Here is a 22,878-nt window from a genome sequence, read left to right as displayed (position 1 = left end):
TTTATATTTGTGGAATCAGTGATTAAATAACGTACTGTAAACTATTTTGCATTTTTAAATGACATACCTGTGGTTCAATTCTTCCTCATCTTCGAACACTCCAAATGGTTTCATGGCATCAATTAATTTCTGTGTGTAAATATGATCAATTTCTTTAGGACATGCCAAACTAATTGGAGAAGTGATTCCATAATGCTTTTGTTGACGCTGGCTGTCCAGCATGGTGTTTCTGTTCAAGAAAAATGAAATAGCAGAAAAAATTTAAAGCATCATATCGTACTGATATATTTAATCTCTCAATCCACTCATTAATTTAGCTACCTTAGAAGTTTACTTAGTCCTAACAGTTGGGGCAGGCACTTTTTTTTTTTTTTTTTTTTTTAGGGGAAAAAAGGGTATTTTGTGTTTATTTTGATGAAGGGCTATTCATACTGCCTCCAGCTTTCATGGTTAGGATGTCTTTTCAAGCCAAAAGCAGCATGTGTTGGCATCAGGACAACTGTGCCAGCACCACTTAGCTCAAATGCAAAAAGCCTGAATGGGAGCTGGGCCAGGGCCACCTCCACTACACCCTGCGGACTTAAGTCAAGTACCATCTATATTCAATCTTTGAAAAGCAGTCAGCCACTTGAAAGAAAGCTCTGAGTAAGAACAACGTTCTTTCCCCCTCAAGAAAGAAACAAAAACATCCCATTAGAAGGTCTTTGTGAAATATCCTGGCTTTTAAAAAGAAATCCCGACTAGATTTGTCCTTGAGAAACTTACATTAACATCCTTTGCTCAAATCAGAATTTATAGTCCTCACATTTTGTGACTCTAGTTAATTGTTCTCTTCATTTAGATTGGTACCCAGACCATTTTCATACTAAATAACTATCAAATCTTTACACTTTTATCGGCACAATACAAGCCAACCTCCAAAAGATTCTAGCTATCAGGAAATTATACAACTGAATTTCTGAGTTTGGATTTCAATAATTCCAAAATAAATTTTGGGACCAACATGGGTTGGTAAAACTTTTTATTCTGCTAAGAAAGTAAAGTAAAAATAAACATACGCAATAACCAACTAACCCTACCATCTATCTTCACCATTCGATGTTCAGGACCATTAACAACAACAGTAAGAATGTAATCTCAAAATATAAAAGAACAGTCTTTTAAATGAATAAATCAGCTCTGCAAACAATAACACACGAAGTTACAGTAGTGATTGTTTTTGAATTTTAACTTGTCAAAACACTGACTTATTGCTACTAAGTTCTTACAGGAAGGCATGCTCTTTAGCTAAAGATTTCATTAGGTAAAGAGGGAGAATCAAATGGAAGATAAAATAGCCTATATGTCTTCTGAAATGATTCAAAGAAACAAAAGGGAAACATCAATACTAGCGACTTTAATTTCTTTCTGGTATTAGTTTTCCCGTGGAACAAACAAAATTTCAATTAGCTATTTCAAGTAACTTCTTTTTAAAGATTTAGCTTTTTACCTCTAAGAGAGCTATTTTGGTATTGTCTGTGTGTGTTTAAATATGTATGATAAATGGATGGGACAGACTGATTATATGTGATCATTCAATTAATTTCAATAATAACCCTAAGAGGTAGGTACTGAATAAGTGCCATTTTACAGGTAAGTACCCAAGATTCAAGGGATAGGAAGAGCCAGAATATGAACCAAGATCTTTCCACCACTCCATTCTCCCTTCAACAAATACCTCTTTCTGACACTATGATCTTGGGTCCCCCTTTCTTAACTGTATGCTGAAAAAGTTGGCTATCAAGCTTCCTACCCTACTAGCACTAAAATTCCAAATATATGGTTCTGAACCTCCTTCATCTGGGGCGGGGGGAGGGAAAGCCAAGCAAAAGAATCCCACATCCCCTCAACTCATCGATTTCACTTATAAGTAAACACCCTAGAGAAATTCTAGTACAAGTGTACAAGGAAACATGTACAAGAATGTTCACTGCCACACTGTAACACTGAACACTTAGAAACAACCTCAAATAGTCACTAACAGGAAAAGGACTAAAACAGGGTGTATCCCTACAATGGAATACAATACAGTAGTTAATATGAATTAATGAGAGTTGAAAATATTAACATGGACAAAGTTCAAATATACTATGTTGCACTAAAAAAAGTTGCAAAATGACAAGTATGGTATTAGTTATAAAAAGCTTAAAAACAAGTAAAACAATGCCAGTTATTATGGACACTTAACATATGCTGTAATAGCATTTTTAAAAACGCAATAAACATCAAGTTCAGGACTGTGTGGAACTCTAGGGAGGGAGGTGAATGGACTAAGAGGAGGTAACAGAATCATTAAGACATATCGGTAATGCTTGATTTCTTTTAAATAAAGATATGTATGTACACCCCCCCACACACACACACACATAGAATTCTATGCTTTGGGAGAGATGGATGGTGACTACACAAATGATGCTTATGTTATCCTCTGCATTTTTCTGTTTAAATTATTTCCTAATAAACCAAAATGTTAAGAGCTACAACAAAATCTTGCCAAGCACGGAAACCGTTTCTGACTTATCAAAGTGTGAGCAGGAGGTATAGACCGGTAGATACACTGTGGGTCGGTGGGCGGAGGCCGGGGGAGGGCGAAAAGATCGTAGCTTTTATTAAAAAGAACCGCATGGGCTGGGATAGGTCATTCACTCCTGAAGACCAGGAGACAGCCTGTCGGGAGGGAGGAGGGGGAGGTAGGGGGATGGTATTTGCGCCAATGCAGACAGGAGCAAAGACGGGCTCAGACAGTGCTGGGGGCAGGACAGTGACCGACAATTTCTCCCCACGGACACCTGCGCCTCTCCCGCCGCTCCCTTGTCTGGGGGCGTCTTCGGAGGCGGGACAGGCGAGGGCAGATAGGGGCTCCAGGAGTCCCCGAGTCTGTGCAGGGGTGGCCAGGTGAGCCGCCGGGTGTAGGGGAGGTGCCCTTGCCGACCGGCCAGGAGCGCGGAAGGAGACCACTCGGGCGAGCTTCGGGCAGGACGCGAGCGGCAGGGAACGGACACCGGGTCCCAGGCCGACCATCCCAACCCACCCCTCTCCGCTACGCCCCCAACCGCCGCCCCCCACCACTTACGCAGACATCTCTTTCATCGCTTCCTGCGTCTCCCTCACCGGCGAGTATCTTTCTCTCTGGAGTCAAGTTCTTGCTCCTCCCTTCTCCTCCTATCGACTTTCCTCCGGTCGCTTGTAGCTCGCTTGCTCGCTCACTTTCTCACTTACTACGGCCGAGGCATCCAACCGAGTAGTGAAAACACCACAAAACCGGCTCTATTTATGACAATACAGCGCGGCCGACGCCAATATGGCGCCGCTTCCCAGCCTGCCCCTCGCCCGCTGCGGCCCCGCCCCTGGAGGCCTGGACCCGCCCTCGACCCCGCCCCCTCCTCCTTTGGGTCCAGGGAGGCTCCGGTGGCCCCGCCTACAGGGGGGCGCAGGCTCTGGCTGCAAACGCCGGTCGGAAGGAGCGTTTTGTCCCCTCCTTTGTCCGTGGGACTGTCAATCCTAGCAAACCGCTTGGAATGTAATTAGGAACATATTTTCCCTGTTTCACTAATGAAAGACTATATTTTTAAAAAGATCACAACCTTGCCTAGCAAATACTAGTTTAACTCTTCCGTTATCCTACATCTTTAGTCATAATCATACGTAATCAATTCACTCGTGGAGATTTTGTCGTGATAGGGTCACACCGAGGAACGTGTGACTTTACAATTATCCCAGGCAAAACAAGCTTGTAAATTGGAGGCTAATCTGTTCACTTTATCTCTACCTCCCCCTGATTTATGACATTCTGGCAGTTGAGGGGGGTTGAAAGAAGAATCGCTAGGAGTTTGTAATACGAGAATAAATCCAAGAACTAATTTAATGCACTAAATCATTACAAGGAAAAGGATGTCAAGAAGCTGCTTTTTCTCGGAATGTGACTCAGTGTCATAGGGAATAGAGGCGATTACTTATAAAATCATTCATTCATTCATTCAAAAATATTTATTGAAAACCAAGCATTGTTAGGCACCAGTGGCTTAATGGTGCATAAAACCAGATGTATTCTTTAACCCTGTGAAGTTCAGCGTTTAGTGAGGAAACAATCAAATATAAGTGATATTCTTCTGTTGTAGAACTAAAAGCACCTACTGTGTGTCAGGCATTAGAGCTACTTAATTCCTGCCCTTCAGAGTCCACAGTCTAGTGGAGGAGGACAAACATATAAAGAGATCATTGAAATACAGATGGGGCCAAGGGATTTAGGAAGGCTTAAAGAGGGCCACCTATTGGAAGCTGGATCTAAGGGCTTGATTAGGTTCGGGCTAAACACCGCATCCCACCAGGAGTCACATTATGAAGCTCTGGTAATCCCATCATTGGCGATAGTAAGATTGACCACTGGGTTTACCTGTCGACAATCACCTTGGAACTAAATAGTAATCTGTGGGATGATAACTTTGGCACTAGGTGAATATCCAGCTGTCCATCAACCTATCGCCTAATGGTTTCAGTATCTGTTGATACTATTGGCTTAATTATTTCCTTAGGGGTTGCAAATTGTGATTTTCCAATTCTGTCTACATTTATAGCTGGCATTTTTCTGGAAAGAAGAGCTTTTCCTCATTGACTAGGAATATTAGGTTATTCTGCAATACGTTTCCTACTGTAAAGGAAAAATATTCCTTTCTCTTCCAGAGTTAAGAACTTGGCATAACGGCCACCTTCAAAGAAGTTCTTATTTATTTACTTGCTTATTTTATTCCTTTTATTTTTTTTTGAGTATCATATGGACTCATTTTCTAATGTAGTTAACATGTTTCAATCAATTACAGTCATGGTTCTTTTAATGCCAAAATTGTCCCAACTTTGGACAGTGGGTTCCTCTATCAAGCTGGTTCCTCGGCTAGTATTTTTTTTAAAAAAATTTTTAAATCAATATGATAGATTGGAAAGTGGTGTTTCTTTGTGGTTTTAACTTACATATCCCTGATCAGTGCTATTTCACTAGCCATTTATATTTCTTACTCAGTGGATTCAAATGTTTTGTCCATTTTCCTTGTGGTATAACTGTCTTTACACCAGACTCACCCCTACAAATGAAATGTTCTCCCGGCTTACTGCTGGTCTCTTTCAGCTGCAACGTCCCTGCTTCAGTTTTTCCTTGATCATCTCTTGTTCTAGAGTAAGTCTTGAAATAGCTTATTCAGAAAGGAGGTACATTTTCCTAGTTCTGGCGTATTTGAAAACATGTCCTTCCAAGCGTGGTAGATGGTGCTTTATTGTTACCTGTCGAGTCTTAAACTCGTAAAACTCTTATTTTTGAAGTTTAAAAATTCTGTCCAAATAGGCCTTTGTACGACCGTCTTTTCCCTAAAATGTGTCTAGAACATAATAAACATTAAAATTTTTTTCTGAGTACTTTTTAAAGGATTATATTAAGTCCTTTTTTTTATTTTTTACTTTTAAAATTGCTTCTGTTCCATCCATCAGTCAGCTCTTTTTTTGTTTGTTTCTTCAGGTAAACAGAATTGCAACTTGGGAGAATGTTAAAATGTTCATGCAAGAAATTCAGGGAAAAAAGCATCTTTAAAAATTATTATTTTAGCTTTTTAAACATCTACTGGGCTGCCTATAGAACTAGGAGGGCGTATCTGTCTTGCTCACCAGCTCATCCTCAGAACTTAACATAACCGTTTAATAAAGATTTGTTGAAGGAATTGATTTCTAATGTTATTTTCCCTTATGTCTTTCTTCATCTCATCATCTCTTCATCTTTTTGCCCTAATTGGTAGATAATCTCCACTTTGCCTTCTGCCTCTAACTTAATACTCTGATGTGTCTGAATGTTATGTAAGTATTCCGTTGGAACCTTTTCATCCCTGAACCACCTTTATTAACTCAAAGCATTTCCTTTACCTGGCAGATTGTTGTAGCGGAGTGTTGTTCACACTGGTCATCAGCAGCTTATGGCTAACACCTTTTAAAATGTGACTAGAAGAGTACGGTACTTCAGGAAGGTCATCCAAAAACGACCTTGGGAGATGATGCCGGGGATGCCCGCATAGTGTGCCTAGAAGAACTAGGGTCTGCCCTTCTACCAGCAGGAGAAGCTGTACCCATACTTAGCTTCTCGGGAGGGCTTTCTACCCCTTGCAAAAGGGGCTATAACTTCTTAAGGGACCCTGAGATCCCCAGGTGCTGGCAACTCAGTCACCCTGGCTCTAAATAATATCTTTGTCCACATTCTGACGAGGCTGCTTTCTCACAAGTTTAAGAAGATAACATCTCGGGGGACACGTTCTTCCATTGGAACACACATAGCACCCCAACACAGCATCATCTCTCTCTCTGGGATGTTTGGAAAATCCTCGACTATGCCATCTTCTCTTTCTGACTCTTGGCTTGAAATTTCCCCCCATGAAGTCCTGTTCCTTAACTCAAGCTGAGTGACCATGTAGAATTCACCCTAAGCCCTGTTGTGTGGTAGGTAGTGACCACACAGAGACTCCCTACCCACTTTGAACAACAAAAATAAAGTATGTGGTTGAATTTGCTTTCAATGGATTCATGTCCAGTCCTGCTCCGCTGATTTTGAACAAATAGGAGTTGGAAGTTGTCAGAAATTGATATGAGTCCCGTTACAGAGTACATGTTTGATTCCACTCCCCACCCTGCCCTCCAAATTCATAAACTGACACTCTAATCTCAATGCGATGGTATCTGGAGATGGAGGCTTCGGGAGGTAATTAGATCATGAGAGTAGAGCCTTCATGATGAGATTAGTGCCCGTAAAAGAAGAGACGGGAGAGTACTTGCTTCTGTCCTTGGTCCCTGCCATGTGAGGGTACAATGAGAAGACAGCCATCTGTAAACCAGGAAGAGGGCTCTAACCAGACACTGAATCTGCCAGCACCTTGATCTTGGACTTCCCAGCTTCCAGAAGTGTGAGACATAAATTTCTGTGTTTTAAGCCACCCAGTGTATGGTCTTGTTACAGCAGACCCAACTGACTAAGAGAGGTCCTAACCAAATCTTTAGTAGTAGGACATCAGATCCTGATAAATTAAAGAGGAAAGAAGCTGGCAGTAGTGACATTTCAGGAATGTAGTAATGCTTTGTTGTAGAATTGTGCATGACTGGCAGAGAGGAATGGGGGAGGTAGTCCTAGTGAAGCCACATCTCTGCCACTGTGTGCAGGTTCTCTGGGGGGAAAAAAGACCTTACTCTTTAAGGTCTCATGCTTGTATGGCTAACTGCTGCCCCATTGGAGCCTCAGCCCATCACTGAGGGTGTCTCAGAGGGAGGGGCACCCAACAATTACCTTTTCTAACAGGCTTCTCAAACTGCTTTGCTTTCAGCCTTCTGCCACAGAGTGGCCTCTACCACTCCATGTTAGGGGTGTCAGAGGGCATCTTCTTGCATCTTCCGCTTACACCCATAATTTGTTGCCTCCTTGTAGAAGATTGCTTTCTGTGGTTCGACTTTATTTTGCTACTAGTATAAGTTCTCAGTGTTTCTAATGTGAAATTTCTATTGCCAATGCAGACATGTTGTTTGTACAAGTTTAAAAAAAAGATTTTATTCATTCATTTGACAGAGAGAGAGCACACAAGCAGGGTGAGCGGCAGGCAGAGGGAGAGGGAGAAGCAGCCCAACACTGGGCTCTATCCCAGGACCCTGGGATCATGACTTGAGCTGAAGGCAGACGCTTAACTGACTGAGCCACCTGGGCGCCCGTTGTTTGTACAATTTATTATTTTTTTAAAATATTAATTTGGTGCAAAGAAGGGACAAGGCAGGTACCTATTCGTTTTTCCGTATCTAGAATAATATGTAAGGTCCTGGGTATGCTTTAAGCAATTCAAGAGTCCATCGATTAGATGAGTTTGCCCTGGAAAGCAATTCCAATTCCAAGTATCTGGATTTTCATGGTTTATGTTTGTGGGGTGAGGCCTCCTGTGTCTCTGAGAATTTTCTTGCATTAAAAAACCTGCTGGCTTCATTGGAAGAGCCTTTGCTCTGTGGGCTTAGATGCGTCAAACCAAGCAAGGTAGCAATCAACAGCTTTCCTGGGAGGCGGCTTAACTGCCTGCAGTTAGGGACCTCAGCAACCCCTCCCAACTGTTTCTCCTCTACACGTTTGGAAGGGCAGGAAAAGTCTTTACGCCAATTTAAAAACTTCTTCCCAGAGCTCGGGGGATTAACATATAAACTTGGTGGACAGAGCAGGTAGGTTTCCTGCTTCTCTCCAAATTGAAGGCAAGATTAATTACGGTACTCACCTGTTCCTGAACCGGCCCGGTAATGGATCCTGACTGTGTGCTCCCTGAAGCAGCTCTTATCCACAGTTCTCTGCGGACTCCCCGGCTTTGATCAGCCCATTCCCTCTCAGCAGGCTAACACGGTAGCCACGGGACACAAGTGCTTAGTTTACAATCATGTTAATTTTGCTTTTTGTTTGTCTTTAGCAGTTGGAGATTAATGAGTAAAAAGGGTGTTTAAATTTTCAACCAGCCTTCTTTTAATCGCTTGGCCGCATTGTTGCTGGCAGTTTTATTACTTTGATTTCCTGAATCAATCAGTATATAGTTTCCTTGTCCAGTGTTGGGTATAGTGAGTGCAAGAAAAGACAGTCCTACCAGGAATTGCTGCTGCTGCTCTGGATTCCGCAAAAGGCTAGAGTGAAAATTCTTTTTGTCATGATTTGTCATAGCATTTTGTTGCTGAATGCATCCCTGGCATTTTAAATAAATCAGGGACATTTCCAAAGTATTTTTACAAAGGATGCTGCTATGCTCATTCTTCATAGCTACGGAATCAAATTAGCCTTTTTCTGTTTCAATGGTGAAAATTAATTCAGATTTTGGAGTAAATTCTTTAGATGAGGGGTAGTTGCTACTCCCAACTCCTAATTCTGTCTTCTGACCTGAGGAGCGCAGACTCCATTCTTCATTCAGTATGTGCTTCTGGCATTTATACAAACAAGCTGGGCCTTGATGATTCTCTCTCAAAGAGGCTTCCTATCAAAGAAATCCCCCTCAGGTCTAATACATTGTAATGCAGTTTTGTATACACAGTGCCATTAAGCGTGCGTCATTCCTGGCAGTAAGGGACAAGGATAGCTTTGCTTTAACGTAGTGATAATCTTTCTTGCTTGCTTTTTTTCTTAAAAAATATTTTATTTTTTACTTAAATTCAATTAATTAACGTACAGTGTGTATTATTAGTTTCAGAGGTAGAGTTCAGTGATCCGTCAGTCTTACATAACACCCAGTGCTCATCACACCACATGCCTTCCTTAATGTCCATCACCCACTTACCCCATCCCCCCACTCTCCTCCCCTCCAGCAGCCCTCAGTTTGCTTCCTATAGTTAAGAGTCTCTTATGGTTTTTCTCCCTCCCAGATTTCATCTTGTTTTATTTTCCCCTCCCTTCCCCTATGATCCTCTGTTTGGTTTCTTAAATTCCAAATATGAGTGAGATCATATGATAATTGTCTTTCTCTGGTTGACTTATTTCGCTTAGCCTAATGCCCTCTAGTTCCATCCACATTGTTGCAAATGGCAAGATTTCAATTTTTGGATGGCTGAGTAGTATTCCATTGTGTGTACACACACACACACACACACACACACACACACACACATGCCACTTCTTTATCCATTCATCTGTTCATGGACATCTGGGCTTTTTCCATAGTTTGGCTATTGTGGACATTGCTGCTATAAACATTGGGGTGCAGGAGACCCTTCGGATCACTACATTTGTATCTTTGGGGTAAATACCCAGTAGTGTAATTGCTGGATCATAGCGTAGCTCTATTTTCAACTTTTTGAAGAACCTCCATACTGTTTTCCAGAGTGGCTGCACCAGCTTGGGTTCCTACCAATAGTGTAAGAGGTGCATCCTTGCCAACATCTGTCATTTTCTGACCTGTTAATTTTAGCCGTTCTGACTGGTGTGAGGTGGTATCTCATTGTGGTTTTACTGTATTGCCCTGAGGCCAAGATATTTGAGCATTTTTTCATGTGTCTCTTGGCCATTTGGATGTCTTCTTTGGAGAAATGTCTGTTCATGTCTTCTGCTCATTTCTTGATTGGAATATTTGTTCTTTAGGTGTTGAATTTGATAAGTTCTTTATAAATTTTGGATACTAGCCATTTATCTGATAAGACATTTGCAAATACCTTCTCCCATTCTGTTGGTTGTCTTGGTTTTGTCGACTGTTTCCTTTGCTGTGCAAAAGGTTTTTATTTTGATGAAGTCCCAATAGTTCATTTTGCCTTTGTTTTCCTTGTCTTTAGAGATGTATCTTGCAAGAAGTTGCTGACTGTTCTCCCCTAGGATTTTGATGGATTCCTGCCTCACATTTAGGTCTTTCATATATTTTGAGTCTATTTTTGTGTATGGTGTAAGAAAATGACTGTTTTATTCTTCTGCATTTGGCTGTCCAGTATTCCCAACACCATTTGTTGAAGAGCCTGTCTTTTTTCCACTGGATATTCTTTCCTGCTTTGTGAAAGATTAGTTGACCATACAGTGGAGGGTCCATTTCTGGGTTCTCTATTCTGTTCCATTGATCTATATGTCTGTTTTTGTGCCAGTACCGTACTGTCTTGATGATTACAGCTTTGTCATATAACTTAAAGCCTGAAATTGTGATGCCCCCAGCTTTGGTTTTCTTTTTCAACATTCCTTTGGCTATTTGGGGTCTTTTCTGGTTCCATACAAATTTTAGGATTATTTGTTTCAGCTCTGTAAAAAGTTGATGGTATTTTGATAGTGATTGCATTGAATGTATAGATTGCTCGAGGCCCCATAGACATTTTAACAGTATTTGTTCTTCCAATCCATGAGCATGGACCGTTCTGCCATTTCTTTGTGTCTTCCTCACTTTCTTTCATGAAATCTCTATAGTTTTCTGAGTACAGACCCTTTACCTCTTTGGTTAGGTTTATTCCTTGGTATCGCCTGGGTTTTGGTGCAATTATAAATGGGATTGATTCCTTAATTTCTCTTTCTTCTGTCTCATTGTTACTGTACGGAAACGCAACTGACTTCTGTGCACTGATTTTATATCCTGCCACGTTGCTGAATTCCTGTATGAGTTCTAGCAGCTCTGGGGTGGAGTCTTTCAGTTTTCCACATAGAGTCATGACATCTGTGAAGAGTGAGAGTTTGACTTCTTCTTTGCCTATTCGGATGCCTTTTATTTCTTTTTATTTTCTGATTGCTGAGGCTAGGACTTCTAGTACTGTGTTGAACAACAGCGGTGGGAGTGGACATCCCTGTCGTGTTCCTGACCTTAGGGAAAAAGCTCTCAGTTTTTCCTCATTGAGAATGATATTCGCTGTGGGCTTTTCATATATGGCTTTTATGATATTGAGTTATGTACCCTCTATGCCTACACTGTGGAGAGTTTTAATCAAGAAAGGATGTTGTGTTTTGTCACATGCTTTTTCTGCATCTATTAAGAGGATCATATGGTTCTTATCCTTTCTTTTATTAATGTGGTGTGTCACATTGATTGATTTGCAGATGTTGAACCACCCCTCAGCCCAGGAATAAATCCCACTTGGTCATGGTGAATAATCCTTTTAATGTACTGTTGGATCCTATTGGCTAGTATCTTGGTGAGAATTTTTGCATCCATGTTCATTAGGGGTATTGGTTTCTAATTCTTTTTTGGTGGGGTCTTTGTCAGGTTTTGGGATCAAGGTAATGCTGGCCTCATAGAACAAGTTTGGAAATTTTCCTTCCATTTCTATTTTTTGAAACAGCTTCAGAAGAATAGGTATTAATTCTTCCTTAAATGTTTGGTAGAATTCCCCTGGGAAGCCATCCAGCCCTGGACTCTTGTTTGTGGGAGATTTTTGATTACTGCTTCAATTTCCTTGCTGGATATGGAACAGACCTTACAGTGTCTGTTCAGGTTTTCTATTGCTTCCTGTTTCAGTTTGGTAGTTTATATGTTTCTAGGAATGCATCCATTTCTTCCAGATTGCCTTACTTGTTGGCATATATTTGCTCATAATATGTTCTTATAATTGTATTTCCTCGGTGTTGGTTGTGATCTCTCCTCTTTAATTCATGATTTTATTTATTTGGATCCTTTCTCTTTTCTTTTTATAAGTCTGGTCAGGGGCTTATCAATCTTATTCTTTCAAAGAGCCAGTTCCTAGTTTCCTTGATCTGTTCCCCTGTTTTTTTAATTTCTATATTGTTGATTTCTTCTCTAATCTTTATTAGTTCTCTTCTCCTGGTTGGCTTAGGCTTTATTTGTGTTCTTTTTCCAGCTCCTTTAGGTGTAAGGTTAAGTTGTGTATTTGAGACCTTTCTTGTTTCTTGAGAAAGGCTTGTATTGCTATATTCTTCCCTCTTAGGACCACCTTTGCTGCATCCCAAAGGTTTTGAACAGTTGTGTTTTCATTTTCATTTATTTCCATGAATTTTTAAAATTCTTCTTTAACTTCCTGGTTGACCCATTCATTCTTTAAAAAGATGCTTTTTAACCTCCATGCATTTGTTTTCCTTCTAAATTTCCTATTGTGACTCAGTTCAAGTTTTCAAGCATTGTGGTATGAAAATATGCGGGGAATAATTCCAGTCTTTTGGTACCAGTTGAGACCTGATTTGTGACCCAGTATGTGGTCTATTCTGGAGAATGTTCCATATGCATTTGAGAAGAATGTGTATTTTGTTGCTTTAGGATGGAATGCTCTGAATATATCTGTGAAGACCATCTGGTCCAGCGTGTCATTCAAAGCCCTTGTTTCCTTGTTGATCTTCTGCTTAGAGGATCTGTCCATTGCTGTGAGTGGGATGTTAAAGTCCCCTACTATTATTGTATTATTATCAATATGTTTCTTTAATTTTGTTATTAATTGGTTTATATAATTGGCTGCTTCTGTGTTAGGGGCATAAATATTTACAATTGTTAGATCTTCTTGTTGGATAGACCTTATAATTATGATATAGTGGCCTTCTTCATTTCTTATTACAGTCTTTGGTTTAAAATCTAATTTGTCTGTTATAGGGATGGCTACCCCAGCTTTCTTTTGGTGTCCATTAGCATGATATATGGTTCTCCCCTCCCTCACTTTCAATCTGGAGGTGTCTTTGGGTGTAAAATGAATCTCTTGTAGACAGCATATTGATGGGTCTTGCTTTTTTCTTTTTTTTATCCAATCTGATATCCTGTGTCTTTTGATTGGAGGATTTAGCCCATTTACATTCAGAGTAACTATTGAAAGATATGAATTTAGTGCCATTTTATTACCTGTAAAGTCATTGTTTCTGTATATTGTCTCTGTTCCTTTCTGGTCTATGTTACTTTTGGGCTCTCTCTTCACTTAAAGGATCTGCTTTAATATTTCTTGCAGGCTGGTTTAGTGATCACAAATTCTTTTAGTTTCTGTTTGTCCTGGAAGCTCTTTATCTCTCCTATTCTTAATGACAGCCTTGATGGATAAAGTATTCTTGGCTGCATATTTTTCTTATTTAGCACCCTGAATATATCATGCCAGTCCTTTCTCACCTGGCAGGTCTCTGTGAATAGGTCTGCTGCCAGCCTTATGTTTCTACCTCTGTAGGTTAAGGACCTCTTGTCCTGAGCTGCTTTCAGGATTTTTCTCTTTGTCTCTGAAATTTGCAAGCTTTGCTATGATTTGTAAGGTGTTGACTTATTTTTATTGATTTTGAGGGGGATTCTCTGTGCTTTCTGGACTCAAATGCCTGTTTCCTTCTCCAGATTAGGGAAGTTCTCAGCTATAATTTGCTCAAATATACCTTTTTCCCCCTGCCTTTTCTCTTCATCTCGGACCCCAATTCTTCTAATATTGTTTCACTTTATGGTATTGCTGATCTCTCAGATCCTCCGTTGTGATTCAGTAGTTGTTTATCTCTCTTTTCCTCGGTTTCTTCATTCTTCATAATTTTATCTTCTGTATCACTGATTCTCTCTTTTGCCTCATTTATCCTAGCAGTTATTGCCTCCAGTTTTTATTGCATCTTCAGTAATACCCTTTTTCATTTCAACTTGATTAGATTTTAGTTCTTATATTTCTCCAGAAAGGGATTCTCTCATGTCTTCTATGCTTTTTTCAAGCCCAGCTAGCATCTTTATAATCGTTATTCTGAACTCTAGTTCCGACATCTTACTTATATCCGTACTGATTAGGTCTCTGGCAGTCAGTACTGCCTTTTGTTCTCTTTTTTGAGGTGAGTTTTTCCATCTTATCATTCTCTCCAGAGAAGAATAGATGAATGAGAGAACAAAATACTCAAATGGCAACCATGACCGCAGAGAAATATACCCTAAACAAATCAGAAGAGACCCGAAACCAAATAAATAAATAAAAATAAATAAAATAAAATAAAAAGAGTATAATCAGACAGATGAACAGAAGATAGCAATACACTGGATCCAGGGTGTATTTTGGTCTGTTTGTTAGAAGAAACTACATCCCAGAATTGTAAAGAAAGAAAAATTATATATATATATATATATATATATATATATATATATATATATCAAAATAAAATTAAATACATTGAAAGAATAGAATGTAATTGTAAAAATGAAAATTAAAAAAGACTTTTAAAAAAAGTTGATAAAATAAGAAATTGGTTAAAAAGAAAAGAGGAGGGGTGCCTGGGTGGCACAGCGGTTAAGCGTCTGCCTTTGGCTCAGGGCGTGATCCCGGCGTTATGGGATCGAGCCCCACGTCAGGCTCCTCCGCTGTGAGCCTGCTTCTTCCTCTCCCACTCCCCCTGATTATGTTCCCTCTCTCGCTGGCTGTCTCTATCTCTGTCGAATAAATAAATAAAATCTTTAAAAAAAAAAAAAGAGGAAAAAATTAAGATTAAAAGACTAAAGAATCATGAGGAAAAAAACCCCATGGATTCTATATATTATTTTCCCCTAGTGCTGGAGTTTTGCAGTTCTCATTGATCAGTAAACTTGGTCTTGGCCAGATGTCCTTGCTGATCTTCTGGGGGAGGGGCCTGTTGCACTGATTCTCAGGTGTCTTTGTCCCGGGCGGAATTGCACCGCCCTTGCCAGAGAGCCAGGCTAAGTAATTGGCTCAGGGTTGCACTATGTGACTTTGTTCCCTGAAGGCTTTCTGCACAGCTTTAGAGGACGGGGATGAAAACGGTGGCCTCCCAACCTCAGCCCTGGGAGCCAAAAGCCCAGGGCCCCCCTCCTCAGTGCGCCCTCAGGGAAAATCAGTCCACCACTCCTGTCTCCCTGGTCTCTGTCTACACTCTGCGCTCACCCAGCCTGTGACCAAATGTTTCTATCTCAAGTACATGACCCTGCTTTGAGTCTCCAAACCCTGCAGACTCCTCAGTGTGCGTTCGAGCCGCTCCTCGGGGAAAGAAGGGGGGTCTTCAGGCGGTTCTGCTGCTTGTTGGGTCCCTGTTCAGAGATAGGTTGCCTGACTATGCCTTGGTTTACGGTTTATGGCAACACGGAGCTGAGAGCCCCCTCCTGGGCTCACTGTTTGCAGCTGGTTTCCCTGCTCTGATGCCTGGGAACTCTGCTGCACTCAGGCACCCCCTTCTTTCTGTGACTCTGAGGACCCCGAGACCACACGCTCCCACCTAGGATTCCACACCGCTTCATCCCCTGAGTACCTTTCAGGAAGGGACGTCCCTCACTGGAGCAGACTTCTGAAAGTTTCCATCTTGTGCTCCCCTGCTGTATCACTTTCCAGTAGCCGGCTTATAGAGGATCTCTTCCCCTGCGGTTTATCTTCCCATGTATGGCCTCGGATTCACTTCTCCACACCTCCTACCTTGCAGAAAGTGGTCACTTTTCTATTTGTAGAATTGCAGCAATTCTTCTCTTCGATCTCTGAGTTCACAGGTGTTCAGAATAATTTGATAGCTATCTAGCTGAATCTCTGAGACCAGACAAAACTAAGGTCTCCTACTCCTCCAGGACAAAAAAAGTGCACTAACCAAGGAAGAAGAGCTCAATAAGATGGACCAAACTCTTACTAATAAACCTCTGTTCACTGAGGATACCATTAAGAAGGTAAAAAGGCAAGCCAAAGGATTTATATCCAGAATGTATAGAGAACTCTTTCAGGGGCACCTAGCTGACACAGTCAATAGAGCATGTGACTCTTGATCTCAGGGTTGTGAGTTTGAGTCCCAAGTTGGGGGTAAAGTTTACTTTAAAAAGTTTTTAAAAATCTTTCAGATCAGTAAGACAAAATACAGACAAGCTGCTCTAAAAAGGGATAAATGTTTGAACTGGTTCCACAAAATGACTACTAATACATGAAAATACTGAAACTCATTAGCAATCAATAAAATTAAAATGAAGACAATAAAATTCACTGTACACTTCTACCAGAATGATTAACATTACACAAACTGACAATATCAACTAATGACAAGAATGTGGGGCTAGTGGGAACTCTGGTGCATTGATGGTGGGGATGTAAATTGGATGACCACTCTGGAAAACTCTTTGGCAGTATATCCAATTGAATATATACACACACTAAGATCCAGCAATGTTACTTCTAGATATATGCCCTGCAGGAATGTGTACAAAACATATCAAAAGACGTACAGAAATAATATTCATCTTAGCCCCAAACTGGATACAACCCAAAAGTAGAATGGATAAATAAACCGTGGTGTATTAATACAATTGAACACTTTTGACAAAAATGAATGAATGGCAATTATATTCAACCATATGGATGAATTTCTATACAAACATAATGTTGAGCAAGATACAAAAGAACATGTGTGGTGTGATTTTATTTACATACTGTTCAAAAAGGGGCAAAACTAATTCTTCAACATTTTTTAATTTGTATTGAATTATAACTTAAGTAGAGAAAATGCACGAATCTTAAATGTACAGGATAATTTTCACATTAGTAAACACTGTGATACTATCACCCAGATCAAGATATAGAACATTTTCAACACCCCAGCAGGCATATTCTTCACCCAGATGATGACTTCCACCATTAGCCACTATTCTGACCTATTTGTACGAAGAACAAGTTTTTCATGTATTACTATTTCTTGACCTGATTGTTGATTACATAGATGTGGTCATTTTTTATTATTCATCAATCTGTACACTTAGAATTTATGCACTTCTCTGTATATATGTTATACTTAAACAAGAATTTAAGTAATTTAAGAATCATTATTAAATAAGAATGATTCTATGACCTATGGTCCCTCAAACCCTGGATAGTGACTAGAATTTTATTCTGACATGTTCCAAGCACTAGTTTCTTCTATTTCTGCTACTATAGGCGTATTTCATGATTTTATAACTATTATCATGTTATGAATCTGTCTATTTAAACTAAAGACTCACATTAAAATAAGAAGGGGAACCACTTAAAAACTATTGTACAGTACTATAAAAATCATTGCTTCTCTGTAGGGGAGATGATGAATGCATGAACTGTTTTTTCTCTCTCAGCTTTCCTGGTCTTTTCTTCTAAAGAACAACCTGAAAGCACTCTGAAGAGGTGGGGGCAGGGGCTTAACACTGAACAAACAAAAGCATCTTCTTCGGACCCAGTCCCTTTAGATTAAGGTACGGCCCCAAGTTTGGTCTTCAGTATGAAAGTCTGACAATAATTCCCCAAAGCAGAATCCCTTATCACGTCTAGTGGTATTGTTTGTGTTGAGTTCATTAGTTTCATGCTGGGACAACCTGTAATTCTGTCTTCTGCTTCCTGAGAAAACTTACAGAAGGTATGGATACCAATGATTATTAAAATTAGGGTTTTATGTAGGAATGGACTTTTTGTTGTTTATATCTCTTCCCCCTCCCTCCTCATGTTGCACAACTTTCCTATTAAGATAATATCAAGCTGTTGTTATGGCTAATATTAAAGGATATTATTTTTATATGAGTTAGTTCCAATGCAATCTCCATTTCATAAAATTACCACAAAATGAATTGATGGCTTTAAAAAAAATAATCACTTGTAGAAACAATTAGTTTGGGATATTGTGTCTCCACTGTGAGGTAGAATTTTATTTTTTGAAAAATTAAAAGCAGTTAATTGCATTCAAATTATGACTCTCCTGAGGAAAGCAGTTTGCAGACTAGAATTATTAGTCCCGCTTCATAAAAATGCAAAAGGAAGCATTGAAGAAATTTAGTGCTCCGTGTAGAATCAGAGCCAGGAATGAGGCTTAGGATTTCTGGTTCTTGTCCTTGCACCAAACCATCTGACCCCAGGCAACTCCTAGAAGTTAGCCGAGCGTATGGGAATTTGTCGGGATAACCTTAATAAATGAATATGCGTTAGTAAAAGAGAATCTCTAATCTACGCAATCTTCTTTTACATTCAAGTTACGAAACGCTCTTTGACATGTACTGTCACTAAGCTCTGAAACCTTACATTTCCGTCTCAGCTGGTAACCCCCATCACCTAAGCTAGAAACCTGGGAGTCCTTCTTCACCCCTGCCTTTCTCATGTCCAATTAGGTTCTAAGTTCCGTCAGTTCCTTTTTTTTCTTTTGAAATAACTTCAGGTTTGCAAGAATAGGGCAAAGATGGTTTTTCCTTGAAGCATTTGAGTGTGGATTGCTGACGTGCTGCTCTAACGCCGCACAGCACCTCCGGAGATCCGTTCGTGTGTGTCCATAGCCGAATCCTTCTTATTCCTGAGTAGAAGTCCATGGAGCCATCATTTGTTTGCCTGTTGAAAGACACTGGGTTGCGTCTAGGTTTTCAGGTTTGGGGTTGTTTTAGGTAAATAAAGCTGCTGTAACAGTTGTGTGCAGGTTTTGTGTGAACGTTCGTTTTCATTTCTCTGGGATAAAAGTTCAGGAGGGCGGTTGCAGGATTCACGGTAGCTGCATGTTTAATTTCATAACAAACTGCCAAACTGTTTTTCAGAGCGGCTGTATCGCTTGCTATTCCCACCAGCAATGTGCGAGTGATCCAGTTTCTCCACGTATTTGCCAGCATCTGGTGCTGTCACTCTGTTGTATTTTGGTTATTCTGATAGGTGTGTGGTGACATCTCATTGTGGTTTCAGTTTGCGTTTCTTTAATGGCCAAAGATGTTGAACCTCTATTCATGTAGTTATTTGCCTTCTGAATATTCTCTTTGATGAAATGTCTGTTCATGTCCTGTGCCCGTGGTCTGATCTATGCAATCCTCTTCCACACTACATTTATGAAATCACATTTAACATATACTTTAAGATATGAAACCTTATATTCTCAGTCCCAGCTGGTAACCCCATGCACCTAAGCTAGAAACTTGGGAGTCATTCCAACTCCTGCCTCTCTCGTGTGTGACTTCTGTCTCATGTTCTTTTTTTTTTTCTTTTAAGATTTTATTTATTTATTTGAGAGAGAATGAGAGAGAGAGAGAGCATGAGTGGGGGGAGGTGCAAGGGAGAGGAAGAAGCAGGCTCACCGCTGAGCAGGGAGCCCAATGCAGGACTCTGATCCTTGGACCCTGGGATCATGACCTGAGCCAAAGGCAGACGCTTAACGGACTGAGCCACCAGGCGTTCTGTCTTACATTCTAATTGGATTGTTCATATTTTTACTGTTGAGCCTTGAGTATGCTTTTCATATTCCAGATACTAGCCCTTTGTCAGGTTAAACGCTTGGAAACATTTTCCTCCAATCTGTAGCATGTTTCTTCATCCTCTTAACAGAGCCTTTAATAGAGCAAAATTCTTTTATTTTGATGAGAGCCAATTTATCAATTTTTCCTTATATAGATCATACTTTTGGTGTCAAGTCTAAGAACATTTTCCCTAGCCTGAGTTCTCCAAAACTTTCATTTTTTTCTACAAGTTTCATATTTTTATATTTTATATTTAAGTCTAAGGTCCATTTTATGTTATATTTGGTTTAGGTAGGTTTTTTTGGTTTTTGGGTGTTTTTTTTTTTTTTCCGTATGGATGTCCAGTTGCTCCAGCATTATTTGTTGAAAAGGCTATCCCTCCTCCACTGAATTGCTTTTATACCTTCATCAAGTATGAGTTGGTCATACTTGCGTGGGTCTATTTTTGGGTTCTCTATTCTGTTTCATTGATCTATGTGACTATCTCTCCACCAGTGTCTCACTCTCTATATCACTGGGTAAATAGTAAACCTTAATATTGGATATAGTGATTCTTCACAACTGTCTTTGGTTTTGGTATCAAGGTAAACTAGCCTCATAAATAAGTTGGAATATGTTCCCTCCTCTTCTATTTTCTGGAAGAGATTATGTAAAATTGGTGTGGTTTTTAAAAAAGATTTTATTTATTTATTTGAGAGAGAGAGAGAACAAGCAGTGGTGGGGAGGGGCAGTCAGTTAAGCGTCTGCTTTCTGATCAGATCATGATCCCAGGGTCCTGGAATTGAACCCCGTGTTGGGCTCCCTGCTCAGTGGGGAGTCTGCTTCTCCTTCTGCCCCTCCTTTACCCCTGTTCATGCTCTCTCTTTCAAATAAATAAATAAAATCTTTAAAAAGAGGGGTGCCTGGGTGGCACAGCGGTTAAGTGCCTGCCTTCGGCCCTGGGCGTGATCCTGGCGTTATGGGATCAAGTCCCACATCAGGCTCCTCCGCTAGGAGCCTGCTTCTTCCTCTCCCTCTCCCCCTGCTTGTGTTCCCTCTCTCACTGGCTGTCTCTATCTCTGTCGAATAAATAAATAAAATCTTTAAAAAAAAATCTTTAAAAAGAGAGGGAGAGAGAGAAACAGAGGAATGAGAAATAGAAGCAGAAAACTTATAAAAAGTCAAAACATATCAATAGTTACCTTAAATATAAATGGTTTAAGCATACCAATTAAAGAGATCAGAGTGGATTAAAAAATAATCATCTAATAATGTGTTGTCCAAAAGAAACTTATTTCAAATATAATGACATAGGTAAGTTGAAAGTAAAAGAATGGAAAAAGTTATATCATGCCAACATTAATCAAAAAAATCTGGGACACCTGGGTGGCTCAGTTGGTTAAGTGTCTGACTCTTTTTTTTTTTTTTTTAAGATTTTATTTATTTATTCGACAGAGATAGAGACAGCCAGCGAGAGAGGGAACACAAGCAGGGGGAGTGGGAGAGGAAGAAGCAGGCTCATAGCGGAGGAGCCTGATGTGGGGCTCGATCCCATAACACCGGGATCACGCCCTGAGCCGAAGGCAGACGCTTAACCGCTGTGCCACCCAGGTGCCCCAAATGTCTGACTCTTGATCTCAGCTCAGGTCTTGGTCTCAGGGTTGTGAGTTCAAGCCCTGCACCGGGCTCTACGCTGGGTGTGGAGCCTACTTAAAAAAAAATCTGAGTGGCTCTATTAATATCAGATAAGATAGACATTAAAGCAAAGAAAGTTACTAGAGACAAAAAGGGACACTACATAATGATAGAAGGTGAAATGGTAAGTGTTAGTCCTCCAGGAAGACATTACAATCTTAAATGTGAATCCATAATAAACGTACATACGTATGTGACTGCACCACCCAGGCATCCCTCCTCTGTTTCTCTTTTATTTGAATACCTTTAAGGATTTCTTCTTGGTTTATTTATAGTGTTTTTAGGTGTATGGCTTGGTAGTTTTCTTAATGGTTGCTCTAGGTATTCCAACAGACATTCATAACTTATCAAAGTCTGCTGGTATTGATGTTATTAATTTTTTTCTCCCCCTCCAAGAGCGGCTGACGACTGTAAACGTGAATTGTCTCTTTCTACCCCTAGCCCGAAGATTTGAGCGCTTGTGATGATGCCATTTTACTGAAGCAAGCCCACAGTCGGAAGCTTTGTGCAGCTCTTGAAGAGGATGTTTTCTGAATATTTTCAGAAAAAGACTCAAGATTCCTGTCCTTCCTTATATTTTTTGCTTCTAATGTTTTAGCATACAGTCACTGTTTCACACAGTCACGTGGGAAAAGAATTTCTTGAACCCTGGAGCAAGGGAGGGATGGAACTGGCTTTTGCGGTAACCAAATAGTCATTGAATATGCATCCGTGTTTCAGTTGTCATTGCGTGTATGCCAAGTTCAGCATCTTACCTGGAATAGTGATAGGAGGATCTCTGCGGCAGGTATGATGCAGGAAAGGCTGTAGGTGAACTCATAAGGCACATCAGTTTGGTTATTTCTTCACCAGCTTCCAGCAAGTGAAGCACGTTTGCTGTAAGCAGCGGTCCACCTGCTGCTAAGCCCTGCTTCGTTGCTGTTGTTTTCTGGGCAGCGCGTTAAGGCTTTCTTTTGTTCGAACGCTTTGAAAACATGTAGCAGCTTCCATTCTATCTTATCTGAGCATCTTTTATAATAAGTCAAAGCAAGCATCTAAATCTCTTACACGTTCAATAGCTTGCTTTTAGCTGAAAAATGATGAGGGGGCCCACCATCGTTTAACCCTTGGCTAGTAATCTGCTGTATTATGCTTTACTATAATTACCTTTGTGAACATACAGCTAAATGAAATAAAACATTGAATGTGTGTGATTCCTTAATCACCCTTTACCTTGTTTGTTCCATTCAGTGACAATTACATGACACCTAAAAGAGTTTCCATTCTATTAGCGTTTCATCAATCAGATCCGCTGTGCTATTACCCTCAGGGAGATCCAAAATCATCTCAGCCACCAACGGAAGGAGAAGGAGAGTTGATTTAGCCATTAATATTCACGGAGCTGTCAAACTTGAAGATGCCATGTTTTCTCCACATGCCCAAAAGTCTACATGAACAACACCGAAGGAACACATTCAATAAAAGCACTACCTGTTTGTGCTTTGTACCCAGCAAATTAAATTCTGGAGAAGATTTTCCAGTATGTTGTGTTTTTGAAGAAACTTGATACCTAGGATTATAGATTGGGAAATCTCAAAAATTTTTTTTACTT

The 22,878-nt window shown here is 40.2% G+C and overlaps 1 protein-coding gene and 1 long non-coding RNA gene across 4 annotated transcripts in view; one reads left to right on the top strand and one right to left on the bottom strand.

The window, feature by feature from the left end:
* The window catches only part of PAPOLG (poly(A) polymerase gamma), a 29,832-nt gene extending 26,456 nt beyond the window's left edge, over nucleotides 1–3,376 (bottom strand). For 2 of the 3 annotated variants that reach the window (XM_044377969.3, XM_048222575.2), the window contains exons 1-2: nucleotides 3,113–3,376; nucleotides 68–229 (exon numbers count right to left, since the gene is read on the bottom strand). In XM_044377969.3, the coding sequence (XP_044233904.1) occupies nucleotides 68–229; nucleotides 3,113–3,129 (179 nt within the window). In that variant the 5' untranslated portion in view covers nucleotides 3,130–3,376. The remainder of the gene's footprint in view (nucleotides 1–67; nucleotides 230–3,112) is intronic. The other variant, XM_044377971.3, reaches the window with a different exon arrangement.
* Nucleotides 1–22,488, top strand: part of LOC113245328 (uncharacterized) — a 123,289-nt gene extending 100,801 nt beyond the window's left edge. Inside the window, exon 7 of the long non-coding RNA XR_008958164.1 lies at nucleotides 21,729–22,488. This is a non-coding gene — a long non-coding RNA (uncharacterized LOC113245328). The remainder of the gene's footprint in view (nucleotides 1–21,728) is intronic.
* Nucleotides 22,489–22,878: the final 390 nt, after the last annotated feature.

The sequence above is a fragment of the Ursus arctos genome, unplaced genomic scaffold, assembly GCF_023065955.2.
Source record: "Ursus arctos isolate Adak ecotype North America unplaced genomic scaffold, UrsArc2.0 scaffold_8, whole genome shotgun sequence".
Taxonomy (NCBI): domain Eukaryota; kingdom Metazoa; phylum Chordata; class Mammalia; order Carnivora; family Ursidae; genus Ursus; species Ursus arctos.
The sequence above is the reverse complement of the archived record's forward strand: the minus strand, read 5'-3'. Positions and strand labels throughout refer to the sequence as shown.